We start from the raw sequence: 27200 nt of genomic DNA, 5'->3' as shown, positions 1-27200 counted from the left end.
CCCATGTCTCAGGACAGAAACTAAGTCCTTTTCCCTCATCCCCTACCTCCCATGTCAGTAGCCAGTTTACCAGGCCCTCTACTCAACCAGGACCTCATCAGTACTCTTGAAAGATCTGACTAGGCCAAGGTTTAAGTAGCTGGTCATGACCCAGTGAAATGCACACGAAGAAGCCTTTGTGTGTTAACAGTGAAGTTTCAGAAAGCATGCAGGTGGGTCCTTGTGGCCCTCAAACCACCTATTAAGAAGGCAAAGGGGCACCTATATATAGAATTTGCTACTATTTGTCTGCTATTCCCATGACCTTCTCCAAGTCTCTTCTCCCTATTCTATAAAAAAAGTCACTGTCACAATTGCAAGATAAAGAAATAATTGTTTTATCGTGCATCAGACTATGTCATGGGACGTCACAATGGCAAAGAGCCTAGTATAAAAATTGGAGGATGGGGTGGGGCAGCAGAGTGGGTTAGCAGCATCCAGAGCTGGGCTTTATCCAGCCCTAGGCCTCAGGGCATCACCTTTGCCTTGGGACGAGAGGAGAGTGGTTTGGGCAGGATGTGGACCCTCTGGCCAATTTCCAGGCCACGGTGAGGCCAAGAGGGGGTGGGCTATGTAAGGGCTGTGCCAGTTCCCCCTGGGACAGTTTGGAGCTGGGCATGTCCAAAGAAGCTCCTTTTCCTGTGGCTGTGGATTTCTTTGATCTCTGCAGCACTGGCGGTGGTTGGCCTGGGCAGTGGTTCCTAGAATCTGGTCTGATTAACCTAGGTCGCAACCTTCAGAACCCCAGGAAGATCAGCTTTAGGAACTCGCTGGCAGGTGAAAAGGGCAGTTCCCATCATACCAGCATCCAGCCTGGACCCACTGTTCCCTGGATGGGGAGAGTGGCTCAGCTCTTTCCTCTGGGAGGGGAGGGGTCCTCACTGTTCCCTCTTTCTGGGTCTAGCCTCTGCTAGTGAGGCATAGTATTTTTTTCTGGGCTTAGTAGACAGCTGAACAGCCAGCCAGGGGAGCAGCAGACCCAGATGGGCAGCTGTGGCGACAGTTGGCTCAGCTTTCATCCACATCAGAGCTGGCCTGCCCCAAGATTATCACCACATTTGAATGTGGCTCCAGCACCTCACTTGGTTTTGGCTTCCTCCTTGTATGGACATTGAGCAGAGATCTTGGCTGGGGGCCAAGGGTGTTGACCCTCTATTCATGAGGGAGCCAACACTAGGAGGCACAAACCACAATGCCTGGAGAAGAGTTTCTGCAGGCTGGAGCCCATATTCCAAATCTCGGATGTTGAATTCAGCCACTGAACACAGAAGCCAGGAGCTTGGAGTCTGGGAACCCCAAGTGGGGGATCACAGAGCATAAAATCTCAGACCTGAAACTTAGAGCCCCAGTGTGGGGGCAGTCTGGAAAGTGGGCTGACAGCAACTTCCTCTGGTGATTGGGAGCCCATCTGAGAAGCAGATGGGTCAAGGGCAAGGTCTTGATCCATGCATGTCCTTCTCACAAGCCTGGGCGGGGCTCGTGATGGTTTGGCGGTTGTACAGGGTCAGGCCCAGGTTGCTGGTGCTGTCTCTTGGGAAATCTTGCAGTACCTATGGTACCTGGGACCCCAGGGACTCGGATGTGCTGGGGAGGGGTGCGCCACACTGCTGAGACCTCACTGTCAGCCTTCCAGCTGTTCACATCTTTCCTCAGAGCCTGTTCTGCCCTTAGGAACCATGTGGGCTCCAGCTCAGCCTGTGGTCTCTGGCTCCTGCTGCTTCCCTGCCCCTTTTCGTCCAGCCAGAACCCCTGCCCCAGGCTCAGACCCAAGAAGACCTGCAGTTTCTCTGCCTTTGGGTACAAGAACCAAGGAGGAGGCTTGGCTAGAGGACTCTTCTGGCCCTGCCTGTCCATCCAGCTTGCTGTGAGAGGTCTGGGGAGCACTGCCATCTCTGATGTCAGATGGGCGTTAGCATTCTTGTTTTGTCTGCTTCCCAGGACTGTTGTGGCCTTCAAGTGAGATGGCCTGTACAGGGCCTAGGACACATAGTATTTGCTCAATAAATTGTGTTAAGATAATGGGAGAGGACTTTATTGCACAGCCCTTTCCTCCCTCCCTCTCGCAGGTGTGTGTGTGTGTGTGTTTTCCTTTTTCAGTTTCATGGAGGAACAGTGCTGTGAAAGGTGACTCGGGCATGACTGCAAAGGCACAGCCCTTTCCTCCCTCTCTCTCGCAGGTGTGTGTGTGTGCGTGTGTGTGTGTGTTTTTCAGTTTCATGGAGGAACAGCGCTGTGAAAGGTGACTCAGGGGCATGACTGCAAAGGCACAGCCGGGATCCCTGGTCCAGGATGGCAGCCTATATGCCTGCCTAGGTGGGTCTGGGGAGTGGTTAAGTTTCTTCTTCCCAGGGGCAGGCTGGGGCAGGCTGGGTTCTAGGGTGGGACTTCAGTCGTTTCTTGCTCTCATCTCCCTCTTCTTGCCTGGAAGGACCCACAGATATCGAACCTCTAGCTGTCCATGTGAGGGCTGAAATGAACCTGGTGCCCTTGACCTGGTATCTGCTTGTTCCCTTTCTCAGGACATTTGAGAGACATGGCTTTTAGGCTCAAGCTGCCAGGAGTCCATGTGTATGTGTGCTGGAGAGTTAAGAGTTCTTTTTTCCAGAGGGTGTGACTTCCATCAAGTCGGTACCTATTTTCCCTGCCATAAGGCCCCCTCTTCCCCGATGACACGGTCAGTAGCCATGTGGTGGTAATACTCCTTGTTACTCCACCTTAAGTCTGCAAGTAGAAAAATGGACACAGATAACAACTGAGTGGTCAGTGGCAGCCACATGTGGGCAGCCAGAGGCACGAGCAAGGTCCCTTTGGTCACTGGCAGCCACAAAGGCCCAGGCTTTGGGGAGGCCCTGGTTGGTGCCCTTGGGGTTGCCTGCCTGGTTTCGGCAATAAATAACATGAGGACCCAAAAACCAAACCAAAACAAAAATACAACCAGTATCTCTTGGGGTAGGTGGTGGGAGACTGTTTAAATTATCGGCCTTCCCTGGGCCACTAGGTGGTTGCCGGCGCAGGGCTAGGCAGGCGGTCATCGGCACGTGTGCAACTCCACGAGCCGCTGGCACTGCCGGCACTTGACGAAGCAGCACCAGTGGAATTTGCAGCTGCAGCGTTCAGCCAGCTCCACCTGCGCCGTGTGGAAGCCGCGGCCACAGCACAGCAGCTCACAGCCGTCGATGGCCTTGGACGTCTTGTTGCATGTGCGGCCCCTCGTGCCCAGCACGCCGCTGCGCATGTCCTGCTCACAGAAGTCGGGGCTAGGCTCCAAGTACACCAGGTCCTCATCTGTGTGCGGCTTGAACTGTGCGTTGCGTGGCACCAGTGCCCTGGAGGAGCCCACGCGGCGTGGCTCCACCTCAGTGGCACCATCAAACTTCTCCTTCAGTGCGTGACCCACCTGGCGGAAGGGCGGCACGGCTCGCCAGCACGTCTTTACCTCACAGGAGCCTGACACCCCGTGGCACTTGCATTCCACCCGCATGTGTGTCAGGATGGCCTGTGGGAGAGGGTGGGGGAGAGGGGCCATCAGGAGATGGCAAGGGAAGGCAGGGGAGGGGCCCTGGAGGCTGACAGCGGAGCGTCGGGGTTCCTGGGGCTGACGCTGCAGTCAGATTTGCCGTTGTGCCTCCTCTTACGAATTACGCGGTACTGGGCTGCTAAGCAGTGTTGTGACAGGTGAACGAGGTACTGTCCCTGCACTTGGGGCACTGGGAGTTGAAGAAAGAGAAGCACTAAGGGTGGTGTCCTATCAACAGTGAGTGACAGGTGCGGGGTGGGGAGAACACTGCTGCATTTAACCTCCACGGGAACCTTGGGGAGTAGGCATCCAGAAGGCAGGTGGCATTACAGTTAGGCACATGATCTTCGTGGTGATGGAGAGAAAAGTTCACATCTAGCTCTGCTGCTCTTTTGGGGAATGAGTGTGTGTGAGAGACAGGGATGGACACATATGTGTATGTGTGTGTGGGGGCCATATGTATGGAGGGGGCCACTTACCCCATTCTGTAACACCTGCCTGCCTGTCTGTACCCCCCTCTGGCCTGTCCTGAACCCCACTGGCCTACAGAAGGTGACAGGTGCTGGTGAGAGCCTGCACAAATGTTTTCTGAGTGGCCGTGTGGGTGGGAGAGTCTGTGGGGCCCTGCCCATGCTATCCCTACCCCGCTCTTGGTGGGGGGTAGTGCCACACTACCTTCCTGCCGGCCTCATTGTTGTGGAGGTTCATGAGGGCTCTGCTGGACGAGGCCCCCTTGCTTCTCTCCCGCACATCCACAAACGACTGTGAGAAGGCCACGCCGTAGGCGATGTTGTCAGAGCATCCTGACCACTGGAAGCCTGGGGTGTGGTGGGCACAGAAAGGGCTGCGGTGAGTGAGGGCCAAGGCCAAGCCCCCTGCCCTCCCACTCTGACCACCTCCTGCACCTACCCTGTGGGCTGACCCCATGCACCGTCCTGTCACAGCCGCACTTCTCCAGCTCCCCACTGCTGCACGCCCGCGTCACTGCAAAGGCCACACCTGCCGAAGAGATGGCGTACACGAAGGCCGCCTCCCGAGTCCCTGTGGGAGGCAGAGGGAGGGCAGGGCTGGGTCCCAGGGCTCCTCCCTGCACCCTCCTTTGTAGAGGGGGAGGGGCATATGGAGCCTCCTGCTTGCTGGAGGCCAGGAGGGAGCAAGACAGGCAGAAATCATGTGCTAGGCACCCCATGGCGCTTGTTCTTATCACACCAATAGCTGAATCTGCTTCCTTTACCAGGCGTGGCTTAGGGCTTTTCAAACGTGCAGATGCTGTCATCCTCACAACCACCCCAGGAGGCAAGTACTGTTACCATCTCCATTTAAACAGAGGCTCGGGGGCTTTTCCGAGGTCACTGAGCCAGCAGACAGTCTGGCTTCAGAGCCTGTGTTCCCAGCTCCTGTGGGAAGCCGTTCTCACTCCCCCCACCAGAAGGTTCGTGAAGGTTTATGGAAGACCAGACAGGCTGGGAGAGGTGAACTGGCTTGCCAAGGCTGCAGGTAGGAAGAGGGCCTGGACTATAAACTCAGGTCTGGACTGTTACCCAGCTGGCCCCACTGGGCTCTGAGGAGTCGCCCTTCCTTGTGTATGATCTTGCCCCTTCCTCTGAGACTGGGCCTGTTTCTGAAAATGTCTTGCTTCCTTAGAGTAAACCGTAATAACAACAGCTTCTATGTAACCCCCAACCTCTACTGTGTCTAATTAGGAGATACCTATTATGCATAAGCCCTCCACCACTGGGGGCTTCATTGTCCCCCATTTTATAGACGGAGAAATGGAGAATCAGCCGGGGAAGGGATTTGGTCCCAGTCACCCAGCCAGAGAGCCATGGAACCAAGACTCAAGCACACGTCTGTCTGCCTCTGCCTCATGACTTCTCAGTGGTTCTATTTTGGTGCCTGCCCTCGTCCCTCGCCTGAATGGATGTTTTTATCCTCCTAAGAACTGTGCCTCGGGGGTGTAGCTGTTGTGGACTCTCTTTCTGGAGGTGGGGGGCAGTGTGTGAGCTGGAGTATGCATGGCCGGCTGGGTGTGTGACCAGACAGCAGACCATGCTCCCCTCCTGGGCCCTGTGAGGAGGGCCTCTGTACGCTGTGACTGTCCTTCTGTCTCTTGCCTGAGTGTCTGTGTCCGCAGGAGCGGAGGGGGCAGGCTTTGGCCCCATGGTTGGCAATTACCTCTGTGACATCCAGGCCTGTGCTCTCGGCTGCCCCAGGGAGCAGTCACCGTGGTCAGATGGAAACAATCACCTTCTCTGTGCCCCTGTCTGTGGACAGAGGCAGTAGAGGCTGAGCACTGGGGTGGGAGGCAGCTCAGTCCCCGACCACTCAGGACGCCCAGTTCTTGGTTCGGCCCTTGAGCTGGCGATAGTGCCCACCACCCACTCTCCACTGCCCACTCTCCACCCTGGCTTGGCCATTTTGGGCCAGCACTGGGGGGCTTGGCTGGAGCAATGGCGCCTCGACAGCCTGAGACAGAGTCTTCTCCGAGTTAATCGAGGTTAATAGCAGGATCATGTTGGTTGGTTTTATGCTGTGGCCGCCCAAAGAGAGACGACTTCAGTTTCTGGTATTTCTGGTATTTCCAGGCCTGAACCAGCACAAATCTTTGCCCCAAAGACCAAGGGGGAAGGGAAGTCAAAGCAGGAGACGGGGCTGGCTGATGAGACTGGCGGGTCGCCTCAGCCTGGCCTCTCGTGGTCCTTCCTCCTCTGCTGGTCTTGGCTCCCAGGCCACCCCGGCCCAACCCAAGCCCCAGGCTGATCTCCCCTGTGTACTGGTGGTCCCTGGGGTGCAGGGCCCCCAGGGAGGTTGCTCAGAGAGATCTCTGCCTCATTCCCCAAACCAACATTCATCCACCGAGACTCCAGGTTCATTTTGCCCTGGCTTTGGGAACAAGAACACTGGAGTTTTCTCAGCTCGGGAGTGGTCCTGAAGGAAGAGATTCTGAAAGGAAGATAATAACGAGCTAAAGCTTGCAGACAGCTTACCATGTGCTGGGCTCTGTCTAAGGACTTCACATGTGTTATATACTTGTCCCAACAACCCTATGAAGTAGATACTTTTCATCCTTCTTTGACAGATGAGGAAACTGAGGCACTGAGTGGTAAAGCAACTTGTCCAACAATACCCAGCCAGGAAGTGGTGGAGCTAGAATTTGAGCCCAGGCAGCCAGACTCCAGAGCTTTTAAACCTGACATTATTCTGCCTCCCAGAGGCCCTGCGCCCCTGGGAATACACATGCAGTTGATTCCACCTCCCACATATGGAGCCAAGAAGGGCTTCCTTAGGTCCACCCCAAACTTCACATGCTGTAGGACAAGCCCAATTCCCTCTCTGGGTTCTTTACTGGGGGACGGTGAACAGTTGGCCTCTGGGCTCAGCACAGGAGGCCCCAGAAAGCCTGGAAGATGTGGGCAAGCATCTGTGCCCCTAAAGCTGACGGCGGCTCCTCCAGCCTTCTCTACCTGGTTCTGGTGTCCAGCCCTTGGACTCCAGGGTGGTGGCCCTTCCCAGCTCCTCATCTCTGCCCAGGTGCCCAGGCTGGAGCCCTGCTCGCTCGAGGAGGACCTGGCAGAGCACTCTCCTCAGGGGCCACTCAGATATAGAGAAAGAACTGTAGTCCACCTGGGCAGGTAGCAGCGGGGGGGTTCCCCAGCAAGGTGGCAGATCCTGCTCCCTGGCCAGGGGCTTTCCAAGGGACGAAGGCAGTCCTCACCTTGTCCTTTCCTGGGCCAGGGGCCAGGGTAAGGCAGAACTCTATGGTGCCTTCTTCCATTTTCACACAGCCATTTGCCCCTTCTCACACCCAGCTCCTTTCTTCCTGCTGTTTCTTCTTCCCAGAGCACCCCTGGCCTCTGACGTCACAGGCCTAAATACTGTGTGTCCTCTGGGTCCAGCCTCAATGCCACCTTTTCCAAGGTGCTAAGGCTGCCTGGGGCTGGGAATTCAGTTAACCCGTAAATCCACTAACAGCCACTCTTTCTGAGGGCTTGCTATGTGCTGTCTAAGGCTCATGACAGCCTTAGCAATGAGCTCTCTACAGCTCTGCTCTGTGGAAGAAAAGGTGAGGCTTGGTGGCTTGTCCTGGGTTCCTCAGGCAGTAAATGGCCAAGTGGGGATTAGAACCAAGGCTTGTCGGACTCCAGGCCTGTGCTTTTCAGAGCGTATCACTTGTGAAGTCTTTCCCAGATACAGGAGAAGGAAGGATATTCAAGCAGTTAGGAGTGTTTGGAGAACTGGCTAAGGCTGAGTTGGACTGGCAATGAAGCCATAGGCTTGCTGATCCCCTGGGTGCCAGGGCACGTATCTTGGCGGAGGTGAGGCCAGCTGGAGTCCTGGGGAGGTGGGGCAGGACAGGCACTGTCTCCCAGGATAACCTTATCCCCCATTCTCCAACCTCTATCCCTGCCCAGTCTGCCTTTCCAGATTCCTTTACTCTCTTGGATGTGCAGAAACCTACCTTTTCTTGAAACCACCTCCAGGAAGCCCCTTTGGATTTAAGAGACAATATAGGATCAGGGAAAGAGCAAAGGTTTCAGAGCCAAAGTTGTATTGGATTCTCACTAGCAGTGTGACCTTTCTTTCTGAGCCTTCCTGAGTTGAGTGTTCTTGACTCTAACATGGGGATAATAATGCCACCCCGGCAGGCCAGACCTCGCACCTCTCTGCCTCCCTGCCCCATGCGGTCAGAATCAGGATGTCCCCCAGATTTATCTTCTAATTGTCTTGTGTGTGTCTGGCCACTGCAGCCTCAAGGCATTCCTAGTCTGGGAATGTCTTGGGGGTAACCCCTCCCCAGATCTTCTGTAACTTACAGCATCGAAAGGCTGGGTCACAGAGGTAACCCAGGAGAAAATAATGTTCTCCCCATCACTGGGTCCAGTGTGATGCCAATATTGAGGATAAAGGTGAGAGCACAGGTTCTAGTGAGGGACGCCCAAGACCACAGAGCATTTGCTTCTTAGGTCCAGGTGGTGCCACAGTCAGGAAGGTGTCCTAGATGGTTTAGACATGGGGAATGGACAGACAGGCCTGGGTTTGGACCCTCACTTTGCTATGGCCAGGGCACCACATGGCCTCCCAGCCACAGCAGTCAGACCCTGAAGGGGCCTCAGAATTCATCAAGTCCTTCATCTCAGGACAGGGACTTGCTCAAGGTCGCAGAACGAGACACGGTAGAGGCAGAGGAGGCCCGGTGCTGTCTACAAATGGAGGACAGCAGGAGAAGGGGAGTTTTTATCGCCTTTCCTGCCTCTCCCACCTGCCCAGGCACACCTTTGCCAGGCGCTGTGGCCTCCCTCCCACCCTCACACCCTTTGGTTCATTCGATATTTATTGGTTATTTGATATTTATCAGTTCAGTATTTAACGATCCATTCAATATTTATCAGTTACCTATTATGTGCAGGTCCTGCTCATTTAATATTTTAATATTTGTTGGTTACCTATTATGTGCAGGTCCTGTTCTAGGGCTTGGGATTAAGTAGTGACTAAAATACAGAGGCCATCCCTCATCTAGCGCTGAATACCTGCTCAGCCAAGAACCACCGATCCCCGCCCTCCCGGCTGTGCCAGATACCATCTTTACCAAATTTTTGGTAGATTTTCAGCCTAGAACACACAGTTTTGCCCCGAATTACACACCTCCCTCATCGTTCATCATCATTTCACTGTCCATCTTGCCTCCAGGCCAGGAGCAGGGGAGGCTGTGAGACCTGGGGCAGTGCTGGCAGTGGGAGAGCCCCCTCAGCCCTGAGCCGTGTGGGGGTCAGTTAGCTCTTCCTAGGCATCATCTCTCTCATCCTCACGGGAATCCTAGGAGGCTGGTCCTGGAGTGGTCAAGGAGGACACTCACGGACCTTCCCCAGAATCTCCCAGCCAAGAGTTGGCAGGCCCAGGGCTGGGGATGTTACCGCCCTCTGCTTGCCAAGTCTCCTTTCTCAGCTGTGATGTGGGAGAACAGCACTGTAAACTCAGTGTCACGAGGATGACCTGACGTGATAGCACACCAAAGGCCCTCAGCAAATGGGGGCTCCTCTCCTCTCAGACCCCGGGGTGGGTCTGGTCTGGCCTGCTAGCTTTGTCTTCCATGTTTGACGCCACAACCCAGCCAGGCCGCTCATGTATGCAGGCTCCGGCCATGTCCCCAGTCCTGAGAGCATGTGAGTGAGGCCCGCTTACACAGGCTACTGCAGATGACAGCAGCTGGTGACGGGAAGCGTGTCTACACGAAGTGCTTCCCATGCATGAAATCACTGTATCTTCGTGACAGCCTCCTGAGGTGGGCCTATGTGTGGCCTTGTTGCCAGGCAAGGACACAGATGCTCAGGGGAGTGCAGGCACTTGTCCCAGGTCATCCTCGGCCTCACCCTTCCTCCATCTGCCTCACCAGCCAATCCCTGGACCTTCTGAGAGCAGTGCTTCCCTCTCAGACCTCAGGAGGGACAATCCCCTTTTCCTCTTAGTCAGTGGAGACAAATTAAGAAGTTTCCAAGAGGAATTTTACTAAGGAAGAAAACCAAAAACGTAAAAGGGAGGAGTTTGATGAGTGGGCAGAGCTCAGCCTCCTTCTCCAGGTGTGACTGGCACCTGCCGAGTGTGACTGGCTTAGTCTCAGCACCTTGACATGTCCCTCTCCAAAGGGGATTGGACGTTCGACTCCACCAGTCAGACTTTAGTCCAGAGCAGGTACCACCCAGGCCTAGTAGGAATCTCAGTGTCCCTCAGATGCTGAGCCGGTGTGGGTGCCCCCTTGGTTCCTCCCCCAAAGGTAAGGAGGGCTTCTCATGAGGTCCCGAGTACCCACGATGGCTTCAGGCCAGCATTGCCCCAGGCTACCTCCTTCCTTGCGCCTTTGAGTCCTCTCCCCTGACCTGCTTTCTGTCAGTAGATGACATCCACTGTCTCCTCCATGCCAGGCTTTGCCACGTGCCAAGAAACAGGTCAATGAGCCATGAACCTTGCCTTCGAAGGGCCCGAGTCCTAGTGATGGGGGAGTGGAGTTGGGTGAGGAGATACGCATTTCAATCTAAAAGGTGTGCTAGAAGCAGTGTGAACACAAATGGCTTAGACAAAAATGTGTGTCTATATATAGAAATAGAGAATAACAAAGCAAATGGGTGAAAATGTAAGCTGTTGGTGAATCGAGTGAAAAGGATATAGGAATTACTTGTCCTACTTTTGCAACTCTTCTGTAAGTTTGAAATTATGATTTTAAAAAAATCCTACAGCAAGAACAAAGAGCTTTGGAGCCCAGAGGGAAAAGCTGAGAAGGTGTCGTGGAGGAGGGAACTGCTGAGCCCTCAAGAAGGGGGCTTGGGTGTTTGGGGTAGAGGACATTGCATGTGCAAAGGGAGGAGTGAGAGAGGGTGACAGCCTGCCATATGAAACCCTGCCAATCTATCCACCAATCTGTCCAATACACACCTACTGTGTCCAAGGGCTTCCCAGGCTCATGGGCTGCTGTTTGAGGCTGGTTCTGGGGCTCTATCGACCAGGCAGCCCTGTCATCCTGGGAGATCCTCCACTGCCAGGCTGCTCACTGGGTCTCTGTTGCTTTTCCAGAGCAGCGATGTTCAGTAATGCCAAGCGAGATCATGCCTTTTTGGCCCCTGCCAGCTCTTAGGAGAATGGCTTCCAAATTTCTATCACAGTTGGTTTCTAGCAACATCCAAATGGTTTGCTACAAGCCCAGCAGCCCCGACCGTTCAGGACCACAGGTGTCAGGAGAAGGGTTGGCCCAGGCAACCCCGTCCTGCTGCCTGAACAAGTCAAAGGGCCCTGTCGACGAATAGTGGCTCGGAAGTGCCAGTTTCATGCTCAGGAAGTAGAAAAAGGGGCCCATGGTTTAGAGTACTTCCTTGAGGGCGGGAGCTTGGCCGGCGACCTCTGGAGGAGACTTCCCGTTCCATAGACCGTTCTCTATGCCCTGGCCCCCCTGTCTTTGGCTTAATGCCATCTCACATTTCTGGTCTCAGCTGAGGACCAATCTCCTCGGAAAAGCCTTCCCTGAGCATCCCAGCCCCAGCCAGGGGTGGTGTCCACCCTGTGCTCCCACAGGCTCCCCTGGCCCATTGATCACAGCGTCTCCTCATCGAGGATAAGACCACAGACCTGGGAGCGGGACGGCCTGGGGTTGAGTCCTGGCTCTACCACTTTCTACTTTTTTTTCTTTTTTTTTTTTGAGATGGAGTCTCGCTCTGTCTCCCAGGCTGGAGTGCAGTGGCATGATCTCGGCTCACTGCAAGCTCCGCCTCCTGGGTTCACGCCATTCTCCTGCCTCAGCCTCCCCAGCAGCTGGGACTACAGGCGCCCGCCACCACGCCCGGCTAATTTTTTTGTATTTTTAGTAGAGACGGGGTTTCACTGTGTTACCCAGGATGGTGTCGATCTCCTGACCTCGTGATCCGCCCGCCTGGGCCTCCGAAAGTGTTGGGATTACAGGCATGAGCCGCTGCGCCCAGCTGGCTCTGCCACTTTCTAGTTCTGTGACCTTGGGCAAGTTACTTAACCTCCATGTGCCTGTTTCTGTGCATCCCTGTATCTCAGGGCTGGCTATGCTGGAGGTGCACAATAGGGTTGTTCAGGTGTACCAAGGAATGGGATGGGCCCAGATACTGGAGGCCAAGTGCTGGTGTGGGAAGAGCAGCGGGCCAGGGGTCCAGAGCCTCGGGTCTGAGCCCTGACTGCTTCTCTTCCTCTGAGGAACCTTGGGCAAGTCAGTGGTGTCCCCTGCCTGAGCCTCAGTTTCTTCCTTAATTACCTGCTTACACTTCCAGGAGGCCAGCAGTGGAAACACAGTGCTCTTTTGAGTGCTGCCTCAACACAGAGCTGCCACCTCTTCTGATGGCCCCCATCCCACACACGCATCCCACCTGGATCATCCTCCTGTCCTGGGGCCCCCAACGCTCTGCATCCTTTATGCCCTCACTTGGGTTCTGTGCTGGTTTTGCTTCAGAAATGACCTGGAATAGTCCCGTTGCTCACGAGCATCTCATTTCCTGCCGGGCCCATGCCCTGGCACCACAGGCTCCCCTGCAGCCCCGCACGCCCTTCCCTCACCTTGCGTCACCACCTTGCCGAAGACGGGCAAGGAGTCGAGTGTGGAGCAGTTCCAGCGCCGGTTCCGGAACTGGTACTGGCACTCCTCAATGGCCAGTTGGGCACCGCGGCGCACCGAGTCCATGACTTCCAGGTTCCGCTTGCACATCTGCACCTGCCTCTGGATCAGGCCCTTGAGTTTCTCACACGTCTCCTCCTCTGAGATGCTCCCCACCGACGACAGCTTGGCCAGGTACCTGGGGAGAGGGTGACACGTGATGCAGAGCCCACCTCCTCATCTTTCCCGGCCCCGGACCAGGCCTGAGCTCCAGCCCGGGTCTCTGGGAACTGACTCGTCCCAGTGACTGGGCCTGGCTGCCGACTTCTCTCTGGATCCAGTTACAGGCCCTCTTGCCCGGCTCTAGGGGCACCAAGGGAGTGGAAATCCTGTCTTCTGCAAAAAGCCTCTATCTCAAGTTCAGCAAAGCAGGCGGCAGCAGTGGGAGGGAAGCTCATCGAGCCCCTACGGGATCCCTCCCTGCCCTGGCAGCCCCCGTGCCACTGTCTGTGCCAGGATGTCACCCCAGACCTGGCTATGGGATCCCACTGTTCCCTGCCGAGATGCCTTCTAGCTAGGAGGCTGGAGCCGCTGTCTGCCCAGGGTCTCTCTTTCCCTGTCCTAGGCAGGAACCCCAGTGATCCTTGGCTGACCTTCTGGCCACAAGACCAAGATCCTCACTGCCAGCCACATCCTAGGACCACCAGATGGAGACCAGTGTCATTGCTGCCACCCTTTGGAGGTGGGACAGTGAGGGCACTGATGGGCTAGAGGTCTAGGGATGGTCAGGTTATGGGTGGTGGTGGCGAGAGTGGGCTGTGTGGACGCTTCAAAAGCCAAGTGCAGCATGCTCTCCCCTCTGCCCCTTGAGTTTCTATAGAGATGGAGCAACGATGGCTACTCCTCAGAGGGTTGTTGTGAGGATCACGATCTCGATGAGACGAGTTCTGTGAAGGTGCTCAGGGACCAGGCACATGCGGGAGGGGGGCCTGTGAATGTTTCCATTTCAGTGGAGGACAAGAGAGAGCACCACAGTTACAGGTCACCTACTAAGTGCCGCGCACCATGGCTGCACTTCGCCCTGTTGCATCGTCGCCCCAAATCTATGAGGGGATCATGATTATGCCCATTTTATGGATTCTAAAATGAAGGCTAAGAGGGTGACAGGCCCAAGGTGACACAGATAGTAAGTGCCAGAGCTCAGCTTCAAGTCCCTTCACACCCATAGGTCTTTCTCCTGCCTGTCTTCCTTGGTGGCATTCAAGGGGCCTGGGAGGCCCTAACTCATCTAAGGACAGACACTCTGTGATCTGGGCCAGGAGGCAAAGGGACCTGGAGCAAGACATAAAAGTGCTCACTGGGATTGGAGCAGAGCTGGGGAGGGGCCCTGTGAGGGAGAAGCTGAACCTCTCTTGAGGGAAGGGGAACGCGCATTAACTGAGCACTTATTAAGTGTCAGGTCTTGTTCAGAGAGGTGGAGTGACTGACTCAAGGTCACCCAGCTCTAAGAGCAGACTGAATTAGAGCTTGGGTCTGGACAACACAGAGGCTTGTGGTCTAACCATTGCCCCTCAGCCTGCCCTACCCTTCCCCCGAGTGTCTCCGGCCAGGGCCAAGTGCACATAGTAGGTGCACAAGAGGCAGCCTCTGGAGAGGAGAGCCGAGTGGTGACTCTGGAAGGCCCCCTTTCCCAGGAGTGGGAGATGCATCTGATCACCTGCCAGGGCGGGGCTGCCTTCCAGGTTCTTGGAGGAGCAACAGAGTGCAGAGAATCACACCTAAGCAATGTTCCCCAACAGGGTATCCGGCCCAGAACCCTCATTTTACAGGTGGGCACATTGAGGCCCAGAGATGGAAAGGGGGGCCTTCCCATGCCTCCCAGAAGGAGGCTCCAGGCCTGGCTCTACCTTCAGCCTCAGCCACACAGGTTGGAGGCTCTGGAAAAAGAGTTTCCTGCTGTCCCAGACTCTGCAGCGAGCCAGGCCTCCCCCAGGGGCTTGCCCAGCACACTGAGTCTCCCAAGGGTTGGGGATTTTCTAGGGGTTGGCTGTGAAGAAGCTGTTGCATCTTATAAAGGAAGCTGCACAAATTTCTTGTTGAAGAAGGATAAAGGGAAGGTAACTGCTCTTTGGGCCTCAGTTTCCTCATCTGTAGTAAGAGAAGGGACCACCGGTTCTGTCTGAGTGGAGGAACTGCTACCTGGAGCAAGAGGGATCTGTGTGAGAGATGGCCTGACACTGGCCCGAGGCAATGAGGCAGGAAGTCGCCATTTGTTTGCTGAATGAGGGAATGAATGAATGGTGACCAAATAGAAAAGCACACAGAAAGTCCTACTTATGGGAATTCTTTCTGATGATAAGAAGAGCTAACTTCTATGGAACTTGGGACTGGGCTAAGTACTTTACATTATTGCGTTTAATCCTCTCAGAAAGCCAACCAGCTGCCATTTAAAAGATGAGGAAACTGAGGCACAGACATTTTAAGTAATTTACCTCATGTGCATGGCTACACAGCCAGTGAGGTTGAGCAGAACTTGAACCTGGCATTTGCCTGGCTTCACAGCCTTGGGCAGAGACAGTATTCTCTGTGTGGCTCAAAGACTAGAATTGACACTGTGGCCAGAAGCTGCTGGGAGCTGGGTTTGTTCAACCCAAAGATGCTAGCCAGGGTGCAGCTGGGGAGCTGTCTCCCCATCCCTGGAGGTTTGCAGGCGGCAGCTAAATTTTATTTGTCAGGTATGTGGGTTGGACCAAGTGACGTTTCTTGAATCTGGCTGTGCATTGAAACGTGTGCAGGGTTTGTTGAAAGTGGAGGTGCCTGGGCCTCAGTCCCAGTGGGGGTTGGTGGGCCTCTGAGGTTAATTTAATGTGCCTTAGGTGCACCTGGGAAGCTAGGTGGGCACTGGCCTGGAGAGCAGTCTGCATAAGTATGGGTGATGTTTCCTTCTCAGCCATAGGGAGCTCTGACTCAGGGATGCCACTGTCCTCCTCACTGTGGCATTGATCCCCAGGATGTTTCCTTTTCCCCGTGGCTGTGGAGCCTGAGCCTGGCTTTCCTTATCTGTAAATGGAGATAACGGTTCTCACCCAGAGGGCTGCCAAGAGGAATGCCCGTGATTTGCTGTGTGATGCACCTGGCTGTCAGCTGGGCACATCCTAGGTGCCAGGTAATTGTGGGGGCAAGTGCACAGCATGGGGCAAGTGCAAAGTAGGTGGTCTCAGGCCGAAGAAGGCCAACCTCCCCTCCCCACCCCCTGCATTCCTGGTCTCCCAGGGGCCTCCCCACCCCTCCTTCCTATCTACCAGGTGGTTCCCAGGGGATGCACAGACTGGTGGTGTCCTGACAAGGCCCAGGCAGGAGCTCGGAGCCCCTTGGAGGGAAGACAAGGGCAGGAAGGGGGCTGAGAGGCAGCAGAGGCTGCATTTGGAAGGGGAGGGGCCCACCCGGCTTCTCAGCCCTGCCTGGGTGCTCTCCTGCCTGTGCCCAGCCAAGGGGTCGCCTGTGGAGCTAGTCCCACCTGTTGCTCTTGGCCTGCAGGGGGCGCCAAGAGCCCGGCTACTGGCGATGGGCCAGGTCCACATTCAGGCCACAGGTGTCCCTCGGTGGGGGGACAAGGAATTGAGCCTGACGTTGGATCCTTTCCTGCTCATACCGAGGCTTGGCCTCTTGGAGAAGGGTGGGGGCCCTGTTTGCTCTATGATGTGGGGGCACAGAGCTGGCCCATCCCCAACTCAGTCTCTGCTCCCACAGTGTGCAGCCAAGAAGGCTGCATCTGGCTGTGCTGGGCCCTGGCCTCTGGTCAAGGGAGGCACCCAAGGGCAGGGGTTCTCTGGGCAGGGGGGGCAGCCTCTGACCCACCATGACCTTGGGCAAGTCCCTGCCATACTTGGAGCCTGTCTCCTCATGGGTACAGTAAACCGGTGGGTCCATATGGCCTTTCCCACTGTCGGAGTTGGTGGGCTTCCTTTTACTGGCAGGGTGGGGAGTGGCCGGGCCTCAAGGGCCTGCTGGCCCCATGCCAGGCTGATAGATGTGTCTCTGCCATTGAATAAGTAGTAAGATGGACCAGGGGAGCCACCTGCATCCCCCCACCCAGGCTCAGAACACAGCAAGGGGAGACTGGCTGAATGACAGTCGCAGGGGCTTAGGGTGAGCTGCTGGGCTGCCGTGGCTGTGAGTCACTGGGCCAGCTTCCAGGAAGGAGCTGAGCAACCTCTTCCATTGGCACCAGTGCCCACCCCCAGCCCCTGCCTTCATCTGGCACAGCAGCTGTCCCCTTCTGTACACACGAGGCCCAGCCCCATCCCCACCCCTGTTCCCCCAGACCCCAGGGTCTCGCCCGGGCAGGGCTGGGTGCCAGGGCTGGAAATGGAACCGGGCACCGGCTCTAGAGAGTGAGAACCCCAGGCATTACAGGCTCTCATCCACAATGTTTCTGCTTGCCCGTTTCAGTATCCAACTAGCATCTGGCTCCATTTTACAGATGAACAAACTGAGGCTACGGAGATAAAGCAACTTGGTTAAAGTCCCACAGCTAGAGCGGCGAGCTGCAGTGCAAACCCAGCCCTAACTCTCAACTCTCTTTCCTCTGTACGTGGCTGTGGATATGCCCCATTTACCTGCTGAGGGGGCTAACACTGCCCTTGGTGCCTCACACAGGGCACAGTGCATAGAAGGTGTTTAATAAATGCCTGCAGCAGGGATGGAGGGCTCTGTCCTGACGGGGTTCCCTCTGCTTGCCTCCTGGCAGAGTGCTCAGGATGGGGAAGATAAGGATGAGGGAGGAATGTGGGGGCTGCTGTGGTCTTTTGATCTGCTGAGAGCCTGGAGACCCATCAGGGCGAGGCCTGATTAGTACTGGACACCTCAGGATTCCCAGTGCCCTAGGGTGGCTCAACCCCAGAGACACGTGTGCCATCCGCTGACCCTGGAGCTGGACCATGCTCAAAAATGGAGTGCACCAGCCCTTTCTAGGGGTGACAGAGAGCCAGGGCGTGATGGGTGGGCCGGGCCAGGCTGTGCAGGGCCTTGGCCATCCCTGAGGCTTCTCCTGTCGTGGCTGCATTGCCCCAATTTAGGCTCCTTCCTGCCACCATGGAGTACAGGCTTAGCAATTTGCCACCTGCTGCCCTGGCCACCCAGGACTCTCGCCATGGCCATGCCGTTGATCAGGTTACCCCACCAGCCCAGACCGCCCCTGCTGCTGCTACCAGCCAGCTCATGCCCTGATCTTCTCCAACGGGGGCTGCAGGTCCTGCAGGCTCCTCCCAGGAGGCCCTCCCCGAGCCCGGCCCGTGCCTACAGCCTGCGAGGCTGGAGGGCCCTTGCCCTGCCAGGGAGATCAGATCCTCTCAGCCACCTGCTGTTTTCATTAGAAACTAAAATTAGCTGGGCTTGTCCCAAGCTTTTCCAGGTTTGCTTGCTTTTTTTAAAAAATATACAAATTCCTAGAGGAAAATCTGCACCTCTGCGACTCCTCCCGGCTCTTACGCTGTGAGTCAAGAGGAGAGGGGACGGGAAATAGCTGGAGCGTTTGGGAGGCCAAGCAGATCAGTGTCATGGGTCCCGGCCCTGCGGGTGTCCAGGTGGGGGCTGGGACGCCAGCGCAGGCCTCTCTGCCCCCTCCCTTTGGCCTCCCTGCCTGCCTGGGCCACATTTAGAGCCTCCTCAGGAGCGGTCGTGCCTGCGATACCAGGGAGGAAGGAGGCCAAGTGGGTGGGAGGGGGAGCCGGAAGAAAACGGAGTGGCTGCTGAACAGAGCTGCCTTGGGGGATGCGGGCCAGTGAGGGCGAAAGTGACCACAGTCCCCATCCAGGACTGTGTTCTTAGGGGGATGGTACCTGGTTTCCCAAGATCCTAACCATACCCCCCACTCACTTTTACATCTTTGAATGTTTCTATAACCACAGTCTTGGTATCCTGCTGTGCTCCCCCTGATGGTGCCCTAGCCTTGGAGACCCTTGTCTTTTGGCATGGCAGGCAGTGCAGAAAGGACATGGACCAGGGACTCCTGGGTCCAAATGTCATCCTTGTGTTGCTTGAAGCAAGTTAGTGAACACCTCTGAGCCTCAGCGTGTTCATCTGTAAAGTGGGGAGACTGGAATTCCTGCACGCAGGAGGCCTAAATGAATGAAATGTGTGTGCAGGAGATGCTCGTCCCTGCTGCAGCATTGTCCTAGCAGCACCTTCAAGATGCTCACTGTCATCGGTGCCATCACCACCCCTCCCACAGCCTCTCCCAGTTCCTCTGGCCGCCCCTCTGCTGCACCCCAGACCAGACCCATGCTGACTTCTGCTCATTTGTGTGTGTTTTTTTTTGCTTGGGTCTCTTGGCCCTCTTAGTCCTGGGTTCCCGGTCTTTTTTTCAGCTGATCGTGCCTGAGAGGTGGGACACGCTCCCCCGGGGTACAGTGGATGACCTCAGCAGCCATCCCAATGGCATGCTTTTGACAGAGTCTCCAGATGAAGTCTGCAGAGTTTGAGGATGTGTTTCCTGGCGACTGTCAGTCAGACCCTGTGAGGCTGGGGAGTGTGAGAGATGGGTGGAGGGGATGGTGCTGCTAGGACATCAAGAGCTGGGACACTGGGGTGAGGGCAGGGACAGTGGTGTGCAGGACAAGCTCAGGAGTGTCAAGGGGACTTGGAAACCATTTGTGGGCATCACAGAGTGGATGCATGGGACCTTCACTTATACTCTGCAATCAATAGTCACGTGCTTCAGTATGTCCTTAGTGCAACAGCACAGGGCTGGCTAGGCGGGTGTCTTCCCCTCTGTTTCGCAGATGAGGAAACTGAAGCTCAGAGAAGCATGTGTTTGAGCCCATGCAGCCTGCAGTGGAAGGTCAGGATTTGAAAACAGGTCACTCTGGCTCCTAAGCCAAAGATGACCCAGGGTACTGAGGCATGAAGTTTGGCAGTCAACAGACAGTGACCTGAGGGAGGAGGCCTGATTCTTCCCTTGATGGGTCTTTCTAGAGCCCCATGTCTTTTCTGAACTACAGTGAGGTGTCTGGGCTGTGTTCAGGAGTAAGGGGTGCTGGGGACAGATGTCTGGGTGGTTATGGGACTGCCTGGACAGTGTGGAAGCCTGTGGTCTCTGTAGCTGTTGGGGCCATGGAAGGGTTGCTGCCACTGGTCCAAAACCCCTGGAGGGGCAGGCTTTGGAGACACTCATGGTGGTTTGCAGGGCAGTGGGTGCTGCCTTCACCCCTCAGCCTTAGCATGGTCCTAGGTCTCTCAAGGCCCAGGCCAAGTCCTCTTGGCCTCAGGTGCATTTCCTCAGGCGGAGAGAGAGAACGGCCTCCCCTGGAACCCAGGCCTCCACCGCCGGTGCACACCACTCTGCACCTTTGGGCCCCTTTCCCTCTTTCCTGTCTCCTGGGACCCCTCGCTCCCATCTCCTATCCTTGGAAGCCTCAGTGCCCTCATTTTCTGACTCTTGGTTTCCCAATTCTCATTACTTCCAGTATCCTGGTACCCTAGCCCCCTACATTTCACTCCTGAGGGCTCTGTGTCCCCCACTTCCTGTTTGGGAGCCCCCAACCCCATTTCCCATCTCACTGTATGTATTCCCAGCGAGCTGGTGGCTGCCTCAGGGCCACAAAGTAGCCCCTTGGACCTGAGCCTGGATGGCCCCAGAGCTCTGCCAGGTGAGAACTTGCCTTCTCTCCCTGAGGCAGGTGTGTTGTTGGGGGCAGTGGGTATCAAATTTAAGGCTGGCCTGACCTCACCTTGTCCCCCGATTTGCCAGCAGAGAGCTCTTCCTTTGCTAGACCCATCCGACCTGTGTCCCCACAACCTTTCATGTCCTGTGGCCACTGACCCATTGAACTGTCCTCCCTGCTGGGCTGAGGGAACCTGGGGTTGGGGAAAGAGGAGGGACAGGTGAAACCCCAGCAGAACTGTCCAGAGCCAGTGCTGGCCTCCTGGAGTGAGGCTCCCGGTTTCTAGTGAGTTCATCGGCCTTGGGGGATACCTTCCAAAGGCCCAGTCCTAGGAGAGCCTGTGGCTGAACCCCTACTCCCATCCCCACCAGGGTGGGGCTCATCCCCCAAGCAGAGAATAACTGGCTGGGGGTACAGGGCTGCAGGGCTGCTGTCAGCGGCTGCGGGAACAGCTCTGGGAGACCTGGGATGGAGTCCTGGTTCTACCACTGCCGTGCTGTATGGTCCTAAGTGCCCAGCACAGGGCCTGATGTGAGGAAGTGCTCGACATGTTTGCCTGGGGGCATCCCAGGCCCTCCCTGGCAGGAAGGTTCCCCAGGGGGTTGACTGAGAATCCCCAAGAACCCCCTTACTCTCATGCCTCGAAGCTTGGGTTGCCGGAACAGCTGGGCACCCGACTCAGGAGGGGCTATTCTGCTGTCTCCAGCCCTTGGGGAAGGGTCTCTAGGGCCCAATCCTGGGATTTCAGGGCTTGTATGTGAACAGATTGAGAAATAGGGTCTGAAGGGACCATTCAGAGTCATCTCAGGGAAGGGCCCTGAGGCCCATCAGCATTCCTGCTGTTCTAATGGGCCTCTCCAAAGATACATGTGAGCTGTCCGAGGCTCCTCTCCCCTGGAGGACGCATCCCTTCCTCCTCCCACCTCCCTCCCGCTCTCTCCTCAGACCAGGTCCCCTCCTCTGCGGGGTCTGACTTGGCAGGGAACTTTCAGAACACAGTTTGGTTTCAGTTTGCCAGGACATGGGGGAGGGGGAGCTGGTGGGGTCACGGCAGGGAGCGAGCCGTCCCGAGTTTGGCTGAATCACAGAAGATGCAGTTCAGGACTCAGAGATAAAACCTGGCAACTCCTGTGGAAATCTGGAGAGCAACCCTGGGGTCGCAGCTCTGCCTGCAGCTGCGCCTGCTCCATGCAGTGGAGGGGTGACTGGAGGGCCCACGGCAGGCAGCTGTCACCCCACCCATGGCTCCCTGGCCAATCTGCGCCCCACTGGCTCAGCCCAAGCCCCTCTTCCCAGAGGCAGGAACAAGAGGAGGAGGCTTGGTGCAAATGCTCAGCTTTCCCAGTGTACCCACAGGGCCTGAGTTGGGCGAGTTTCAACAGGTTTGGGGAGCACTGTCTTGTCAGATGCTTGCTGTGTTGCTCAATTGCTAATCCAGGGCTGAGGGAAGAAAGTCAAACCATAGCAGACAGCTGGGTCGTGACTGCTGCCTGAGCAACCCCCTCGGGCAGAGCCTGGTCCTGGGGCGCTGCAGTGCTGGGGGAGAAACACTCAGCCTGGCTCTCAGGGTCTGTTCCGGCCCAGCAGTGAGGGGCAGAGCAGCAGATCGGGGGGGGCAACAGTCACACTTCCTGCCACCCACCTCTGTGCCTTTTAGTATCACCTGAGCCTTAGGGCAGTGGAGCAGAGCCTTCCTCCTACTGCAGGCCTTTGAAGATGGGCTACCATTGGACAACAGCTGAGAACCCTCTAAATAAGCCCACCTTTCATTCATCCATCAAAGATCGGCTGAGCACCTAGTACCTGGCAGGCACGTGCCAGGCACTGTGAGATATTCAGAGGTGTTTATGCCACAGCCACGGCCTCCAGATGTTTATAACCTTGTAGAAGCAGTAAAGAAACCACATGATTAGACTAGAGTTATATATAATATGAAACGGTTCTATAGGCAGGGGATGAAAGCTGTAAAATCTGGACATGGGAGAGCAGTTCCAGTCCTGCTTCTGATTTGCAGAATGACCTTGGGGAAGTCATTGCACGTCTGGGCCTCTGAAGTGGGGCTGAAAGTAATCTACACTCCTGTCCTCTGAAAGTGGTTGTGGTGAGGCATGGAGGGGAGGGTGTGTGGTTCAAATGGGTAATGGTTGTGAAAGATCTTTGCAAACCATTGATTCTTGGGGGAATGATTTTGCCCCCCTGAGGGGACATTTGGCAAAGTCTGCAGACATTTTGTGTTGTCGCTTGGGGGGATGTTACTGGCTATCTAGCCGGTAAAGGTCAGGGATGCTGCTAAATATCCCACAATGCACAGAAGAGACCCATACAGAAGACTCATCCAGTCCCAAATATCAGTGATATGGAGGTTGAGAAATCCTGGTGTAAACCGTGAAGTACCGTGGGGGTGTTTGTGATTGTAATTCACTGCCCAGAGCCATGGAGGAGCTCTAAGGAGATGGAGTTTTGACTATTTAGAGGGGAGAGAGGGATCTTTTAAAGCTGGGAATCAGGGGGACACTTCCTGGAGGAGGTGGGCCACATCTTTACCTGTGTGGTTGGCACTGCACATCTGGGCTGGCCATGCCCCATCCCTGCCCCAGGGAGTTGTGCCCAGAGTGTTGGGCTTCACTCCACCCAAGGCCAAGGGAGATATAAACTGTCCCACGGCCCCCGGGCAAGGAGGCTCAGGGGAGCTTGGCCCGAAGTTGCACACCAGTGGGGACTCAAAGCCAATGGAAAGCATGATGCGTCCTTCACTGCCCCCAGGGCACGGAAAGGTGCTCCCAGCAGCACCTCCTCTGCCTGGCAAGATTGGCTTGTGAGCCAGGCTAGGTCTTCCTGACTCTGGGAGGCTCCTGCGGGGGCCCTTGTTGAGCAAGGGGGTTGCAGCCTAGGATCCTACCTGTGTTAAATCAGTGGATCTGGGTGGGACAGCCTGGGATAAACAGGGCTTGGGAGCAGCAGCCTGAAGGCCCGTTTTCTCCACCACCCCTATCAATAGGGACGCAGCCCTGCAACTCCCTGACAGCAGCCCTTGCTTCCGGCAGCTGCCAGGGCTGCCGTTGCCATCAGCGTGCCTGGCCCAGTGCCAGCTTGCCACACGCATGGACTCGCTCTTTCTTCCCAACCACCATTGTGCACCATTTGCATCAGTGGGCTCCATTTTACAGATGAGAAACCCGAGGCTCGGAGAGGTTAAGTAACCTGTCCAAGGTCACTCAGCTGGGCAGGGCAGAGCTCGGTTGGATCTCAAAGACCCACTTCTTGGCCATGCCGCCGGCCTGCCTCTGAGTGCAGCGTGGTCCCCCTCCCCTCACCCGTGGGATTCTGCTAGAACCCCACTACCCCACTACCTTCCTCAGAAATCCACAGTCCTGAAACCTTAGCTTATTTATTCCCTAACCCTCCCCAGCACTTCCATTTGGGGTTCAGAACGATCTGCTGAGGACTGTGGCCCCGAGGGAGGAAGGGGACACCCAATATGTGGCCCAGAGCTGGGACTGGAACCCAGGTATCCTGACTCCCGGTACAGCCTCAGTGCAGGGAAGAGGGGACATTTAGAAACATTTCTGAGCTCAGGTCCGTGGCAGGGCAGCCTCCTTAAGGGCAGAGTCCCAGCCTTCCCCCAGGGACTCTTCATCCATCGGGCCCTCCCTCAGTGGTGGGAGCCGTCACAAGCTGTCAGCGGGCTCCTCCGGGTGCCAGACGATAGTCTAATCAACAGCTCCCAGCTTCTCTGGGCCTGCCCAGGCCTCAGGCTGCCCTCCCAGCTCCAGGCTCCATCCTGCCCAACAGCTGCACGTGGCGGGACACCTGGCCTCCCCACCAGGCCACCCGCCCTTCTGAGACAGCAGATAGTCCTGGCTCTCGCCACTGGCCAGCAGACCCACCCTGGACTCCAGGGTATTGGGAGGTGAGCGGAACCTAGACCTTGCTCCTTGGCAGGTGCTGTCAGCTATCCTCTCGGGGCCAGGCCTCCTCATACCTCACACTTGAAAAGACACAGTGCCAGCCGTCATGCCTGCATGGACACCTGCCTGCCCGAAGCTTTTCCTTCTAGAGGCAGCTTTTCAGTCGGACACCTCTGGCATTTACCAGCTGGGTGACTTGGGCAGTTACCTCTGCGATCCCCAATCTTCTCATCTGTAACGGGATTGAAACGTTGTTGGGATTTAGATCATGCTGTGGGAGTCATTATAATAATTATTATTGTCATGATCCTACAGTCTTCAGACCAAGTCCCCCTCTGTGCCTGCTCGGGCTCACACTCAGCTCTTTCCTCTGACAGCCATAGAGCATGTGCCCTGTTCCACCCAGTCGTGGTTTTATCATGTCTTTCTACCTAGACTCCAGGCTTGTGGGAGGCCAGGCTGTGACATCCATTTCCCCCAGAGCTGCTATTCCTGGCCAGCTGATTGTTCGACGGAGGTTGATAAATATTGGACCCAACCTTGGTATGTGCCCAGTGTCTTCTCCTTCATAGCCTCTCTGGTTTGGGAGGGTCCTGGGAAGCCTCTTGTTCCTCTTGCCTTGGGTGGAGCAGAGAGACCCTTGGCTTGAAGCCAGGGGTGGAGCAGGAGTGAGCTGGGTCATCCAGAGACCTGCTTCGTGGCAACCTGAACCATCACCGTTGCAGAGAACAGGTTTGCCAACCTCTCTTCTCCTAGGCTGCCCCTCCTCACCCCACCCCCAACAGCACAGGCAGGAGAACTGAGTTGTTGGAATTCCCCACAGTTTGCATGATCCAAAGCCGAGGCTGCCTTCCTGGCTGGGATTCTGGGGGTGGACATGGGTGAAGGTGAGTGGTGATGCCACCGGGCCATGCTGGCTCCACTTTGGGACAGCTTCAGGGAAGGGGGTATAGGGTCACTGACTGGGAGTCAGAACACCTGGGTTCAGTTCTCAGCTCTGAGTTTGGGCAAGTAGCTTCCACTCCCTAGGCCTCAGTTTCCTCATCTGAGTCAAAGATGAGATGCTCCTGAAGGACTTTCCACTGCAGATGTCGCTGTCTTCCATGTAGGCCTGGGCCAGATGCTTGGACTGCCACTTTTTTTCTTTGTTTTTTTTTTGTTTGTTTGTTTGTTTGTTTTTTGTGGCTTTGGCGGTGCTGGGCAGGTGAGACACAGTTCTTGCTCCTCCTGATGCTCAGATCTGTTTTGGAGACCCCCGCTCTGAACCCATGCATTCAAGAACCAGCTCCAGGGACACCCAGGGTCCTCCAAGTCCAAATCAGCTCCCTCCCCAGCTCTGTGACCCAGGCTGCATTCAGGGGGTGGCCTGCAGGGGGGCAGTGGGAGAAGGTGGTGGTGACTTGCTTTCTGTACACTCTGCCACTGCTCCTGAAGTGTTAATCAAATTAAGCCTCCAAGAAAAACAAAAGCTCCGCAGCCACTTCGGGCTGCCTTGGAGTCGTTTGCTCTCGGAACAGCTGGGAGAATTCCACATCACCTCCGTCCCCCAAGCCCTGGGTGGCTCTGACCCCAACGAACACACTCCTTCCAGCCTGGAGGGCTCTGGCTGGCCACAATGACCTCATAGCAACAGCCATTGGACACTCGGGGCAATTTCATGGGAGATATTTGTTCTTTGGTCTTGATGCAGAGAGAATTTTTTCCTCTCTCCCTGTCTCCATGGAAACCCCAGCTACACTGTTGGCGATCCCCCTTCCCACCCCATGCTTTTCAGATCAATATTGGAGCTTGGCTCCCCACTGGCTGCCCACAGCGGATGGTGGCAGAGCTCTGGACAGGAGGAACTGGGGCCAGGGTTAAGCGCGGGGCATGGGGAACCGTCCCTGAGCGGGGATGAAAGGAGCGCAGGTCCTCTTGCTCCCTGTCCACCCACTCACTGGAGCTCATCCCTTTAGTCTCCCTCCCTGCAGCAAACCTTCCGCCCCTACCCAGGGAGCGCCCTGAGCGCAGATCCAGTCAAGGAGAAACGGACAGGTCACCAGCGGTTACCACCCCTTCCTCCTTAGGCTAGACACGGGGAGGTGGGGGGCCGTTGTCTTCTTTAAGGTCTGGACGGAGTTTCTTCCTGCCCCAGGGAAAAACCAAGGCCCGGCCAGCGCCAGCGCCAGCCCCGGGCCCTGGGAGACCAGGCGTCCTGGTCCCTTCCTTCTGTCTCCGGCTCCTGCCCCACAAGCAGAAACAGGTCCCTGCACGCCTCCAGCCCAGCCCGCAGCGCGGCGCAGCTCGGCGCTGAGAGCTCGCTCCGGACTTCTCGGGATTAACCTGCTATTATGTCCCGGAGCCCTTCCCTGCAATGGGCTTCCTCGGCGACCTGTCAGCCCGGCTGGACTGCACCCCGCGTCGGGCGCCCCTCCCGGGCCACCGCCCCGCGCTCGCACCCCTGGCGCCCTCGAGCGCCCCGAACCGCCTACCGGTGCGGACGCCGCCACCGCCACCCCTGACGCCTCTGGGCAGGGAGCCGGACCCGGGCAGGAGGGGACCCCGGGTGTGCAGAGGGACGTTCGGGCCGTGGCGGCGGCAGCGGAGCGAGCGAGCCTCCGGTCCCGCGGCCGAGACACCTGCCGGGCTGCCCCGCGCCCGCTGCCCCGCGCCGCCTGGCACCGGCCGCTGCCCCCGGGGCCTGCCCCGCCCCGCCCCGCCCCGCTCGGCCCCGGCCAGACTTACAGCCAGTTGCTCGCGGCGGCTGAGAAGACGGCGAAGACGAGGAGGCGCAGCGAACGCAGGCACGAGCGGGGACTCATGGTGCCGCCGCGGGCGCCCGGCCCGGGGCAGCGGCTGCGGCCGCGGGGTGCCTCCCGTCGGGGCTGCAGGTGGGCGCCCGCGGGCGGGCCGGGGCGCGCGCGGCGGGGCTCTGCCTCCGTGTGCCTGCCGGCAGCCTGCCCGCTGCTGCGCCCGCTGCCCGGCGCGGACCAGAC

General features: G+C 56.7%; 1 protein-coding gene across 1 annotated transcript; it reads right to left on the bottom strand.

The window, feature by feature from the left end:
- Positions 1–353: 353 nt before the first annotated feature.
- Positions 354–27200, bottom strand: WNT4 (Wnt family member 4). Its single transcript, XM_031015436.3, has 5 exons — positions 26950–27200; positions 12617–12852; positions 4466–4597; positions 4232–4374; positions 354–3535 (listed from the first exon to the last, which is right to left on the bottom strand). Exons 1-5 carry the CDS (start codon positions 27024–27026, stop codon positions 3068–3070), a joined length of 1056 nt encoding a protein of 351 aa, XP_030871296.3. The 5' UTR covers positions 27027–27200; the 3' UTR covers positions 354–3067.

The sequence above is a fragment of the Gorilla gorilla genome, chromosome 1, assembly GCF_029281585.2.
Source record: "Gorilla gorilla gorilla isolate KB3781 chromosome 1, NHGRI_mGorGor1-v2.1_pri, whole genome shotgun sequence".
NCBI classification, from domain to species: domain Eukaryota; kingdom Metazoa; phylum Chordata; class Mammalia; order Primates; family Hominidae; genus Gorilla; species Gorilla gorilla.
The sequence above is the reverse complement of the archived record's forward strand: the minus strand, read 5'-3'. Positions and strand labels throughout refer to the sequence as shown.

Bases quoted from the DNA above. Each gene is read 5' to 3' on its own strand.
- WNT4 (XM_031015436.3), bottom strand. From the start codon at position 27,026: ATGAGTCCCCGCTCGTGCCTGCGTTCGCTGCGCCTCCTCGTCTTCGCC. The intron at 12,853-26,949 runs GTAAGTCTGGCC...CCCTCTCCCCAG, and splicing joins GCCGCCGCGAGCAACTGGCT to GTACCTGGCCAAGCTGTCGT. The intron at 4,375-4,465 runs GTAGGTGCAGGA...ACCACACCCCAG, and splicing joins GCATGGGGTCAGCCCACAGG to GCTTCCAGTGGTCAGGATGC.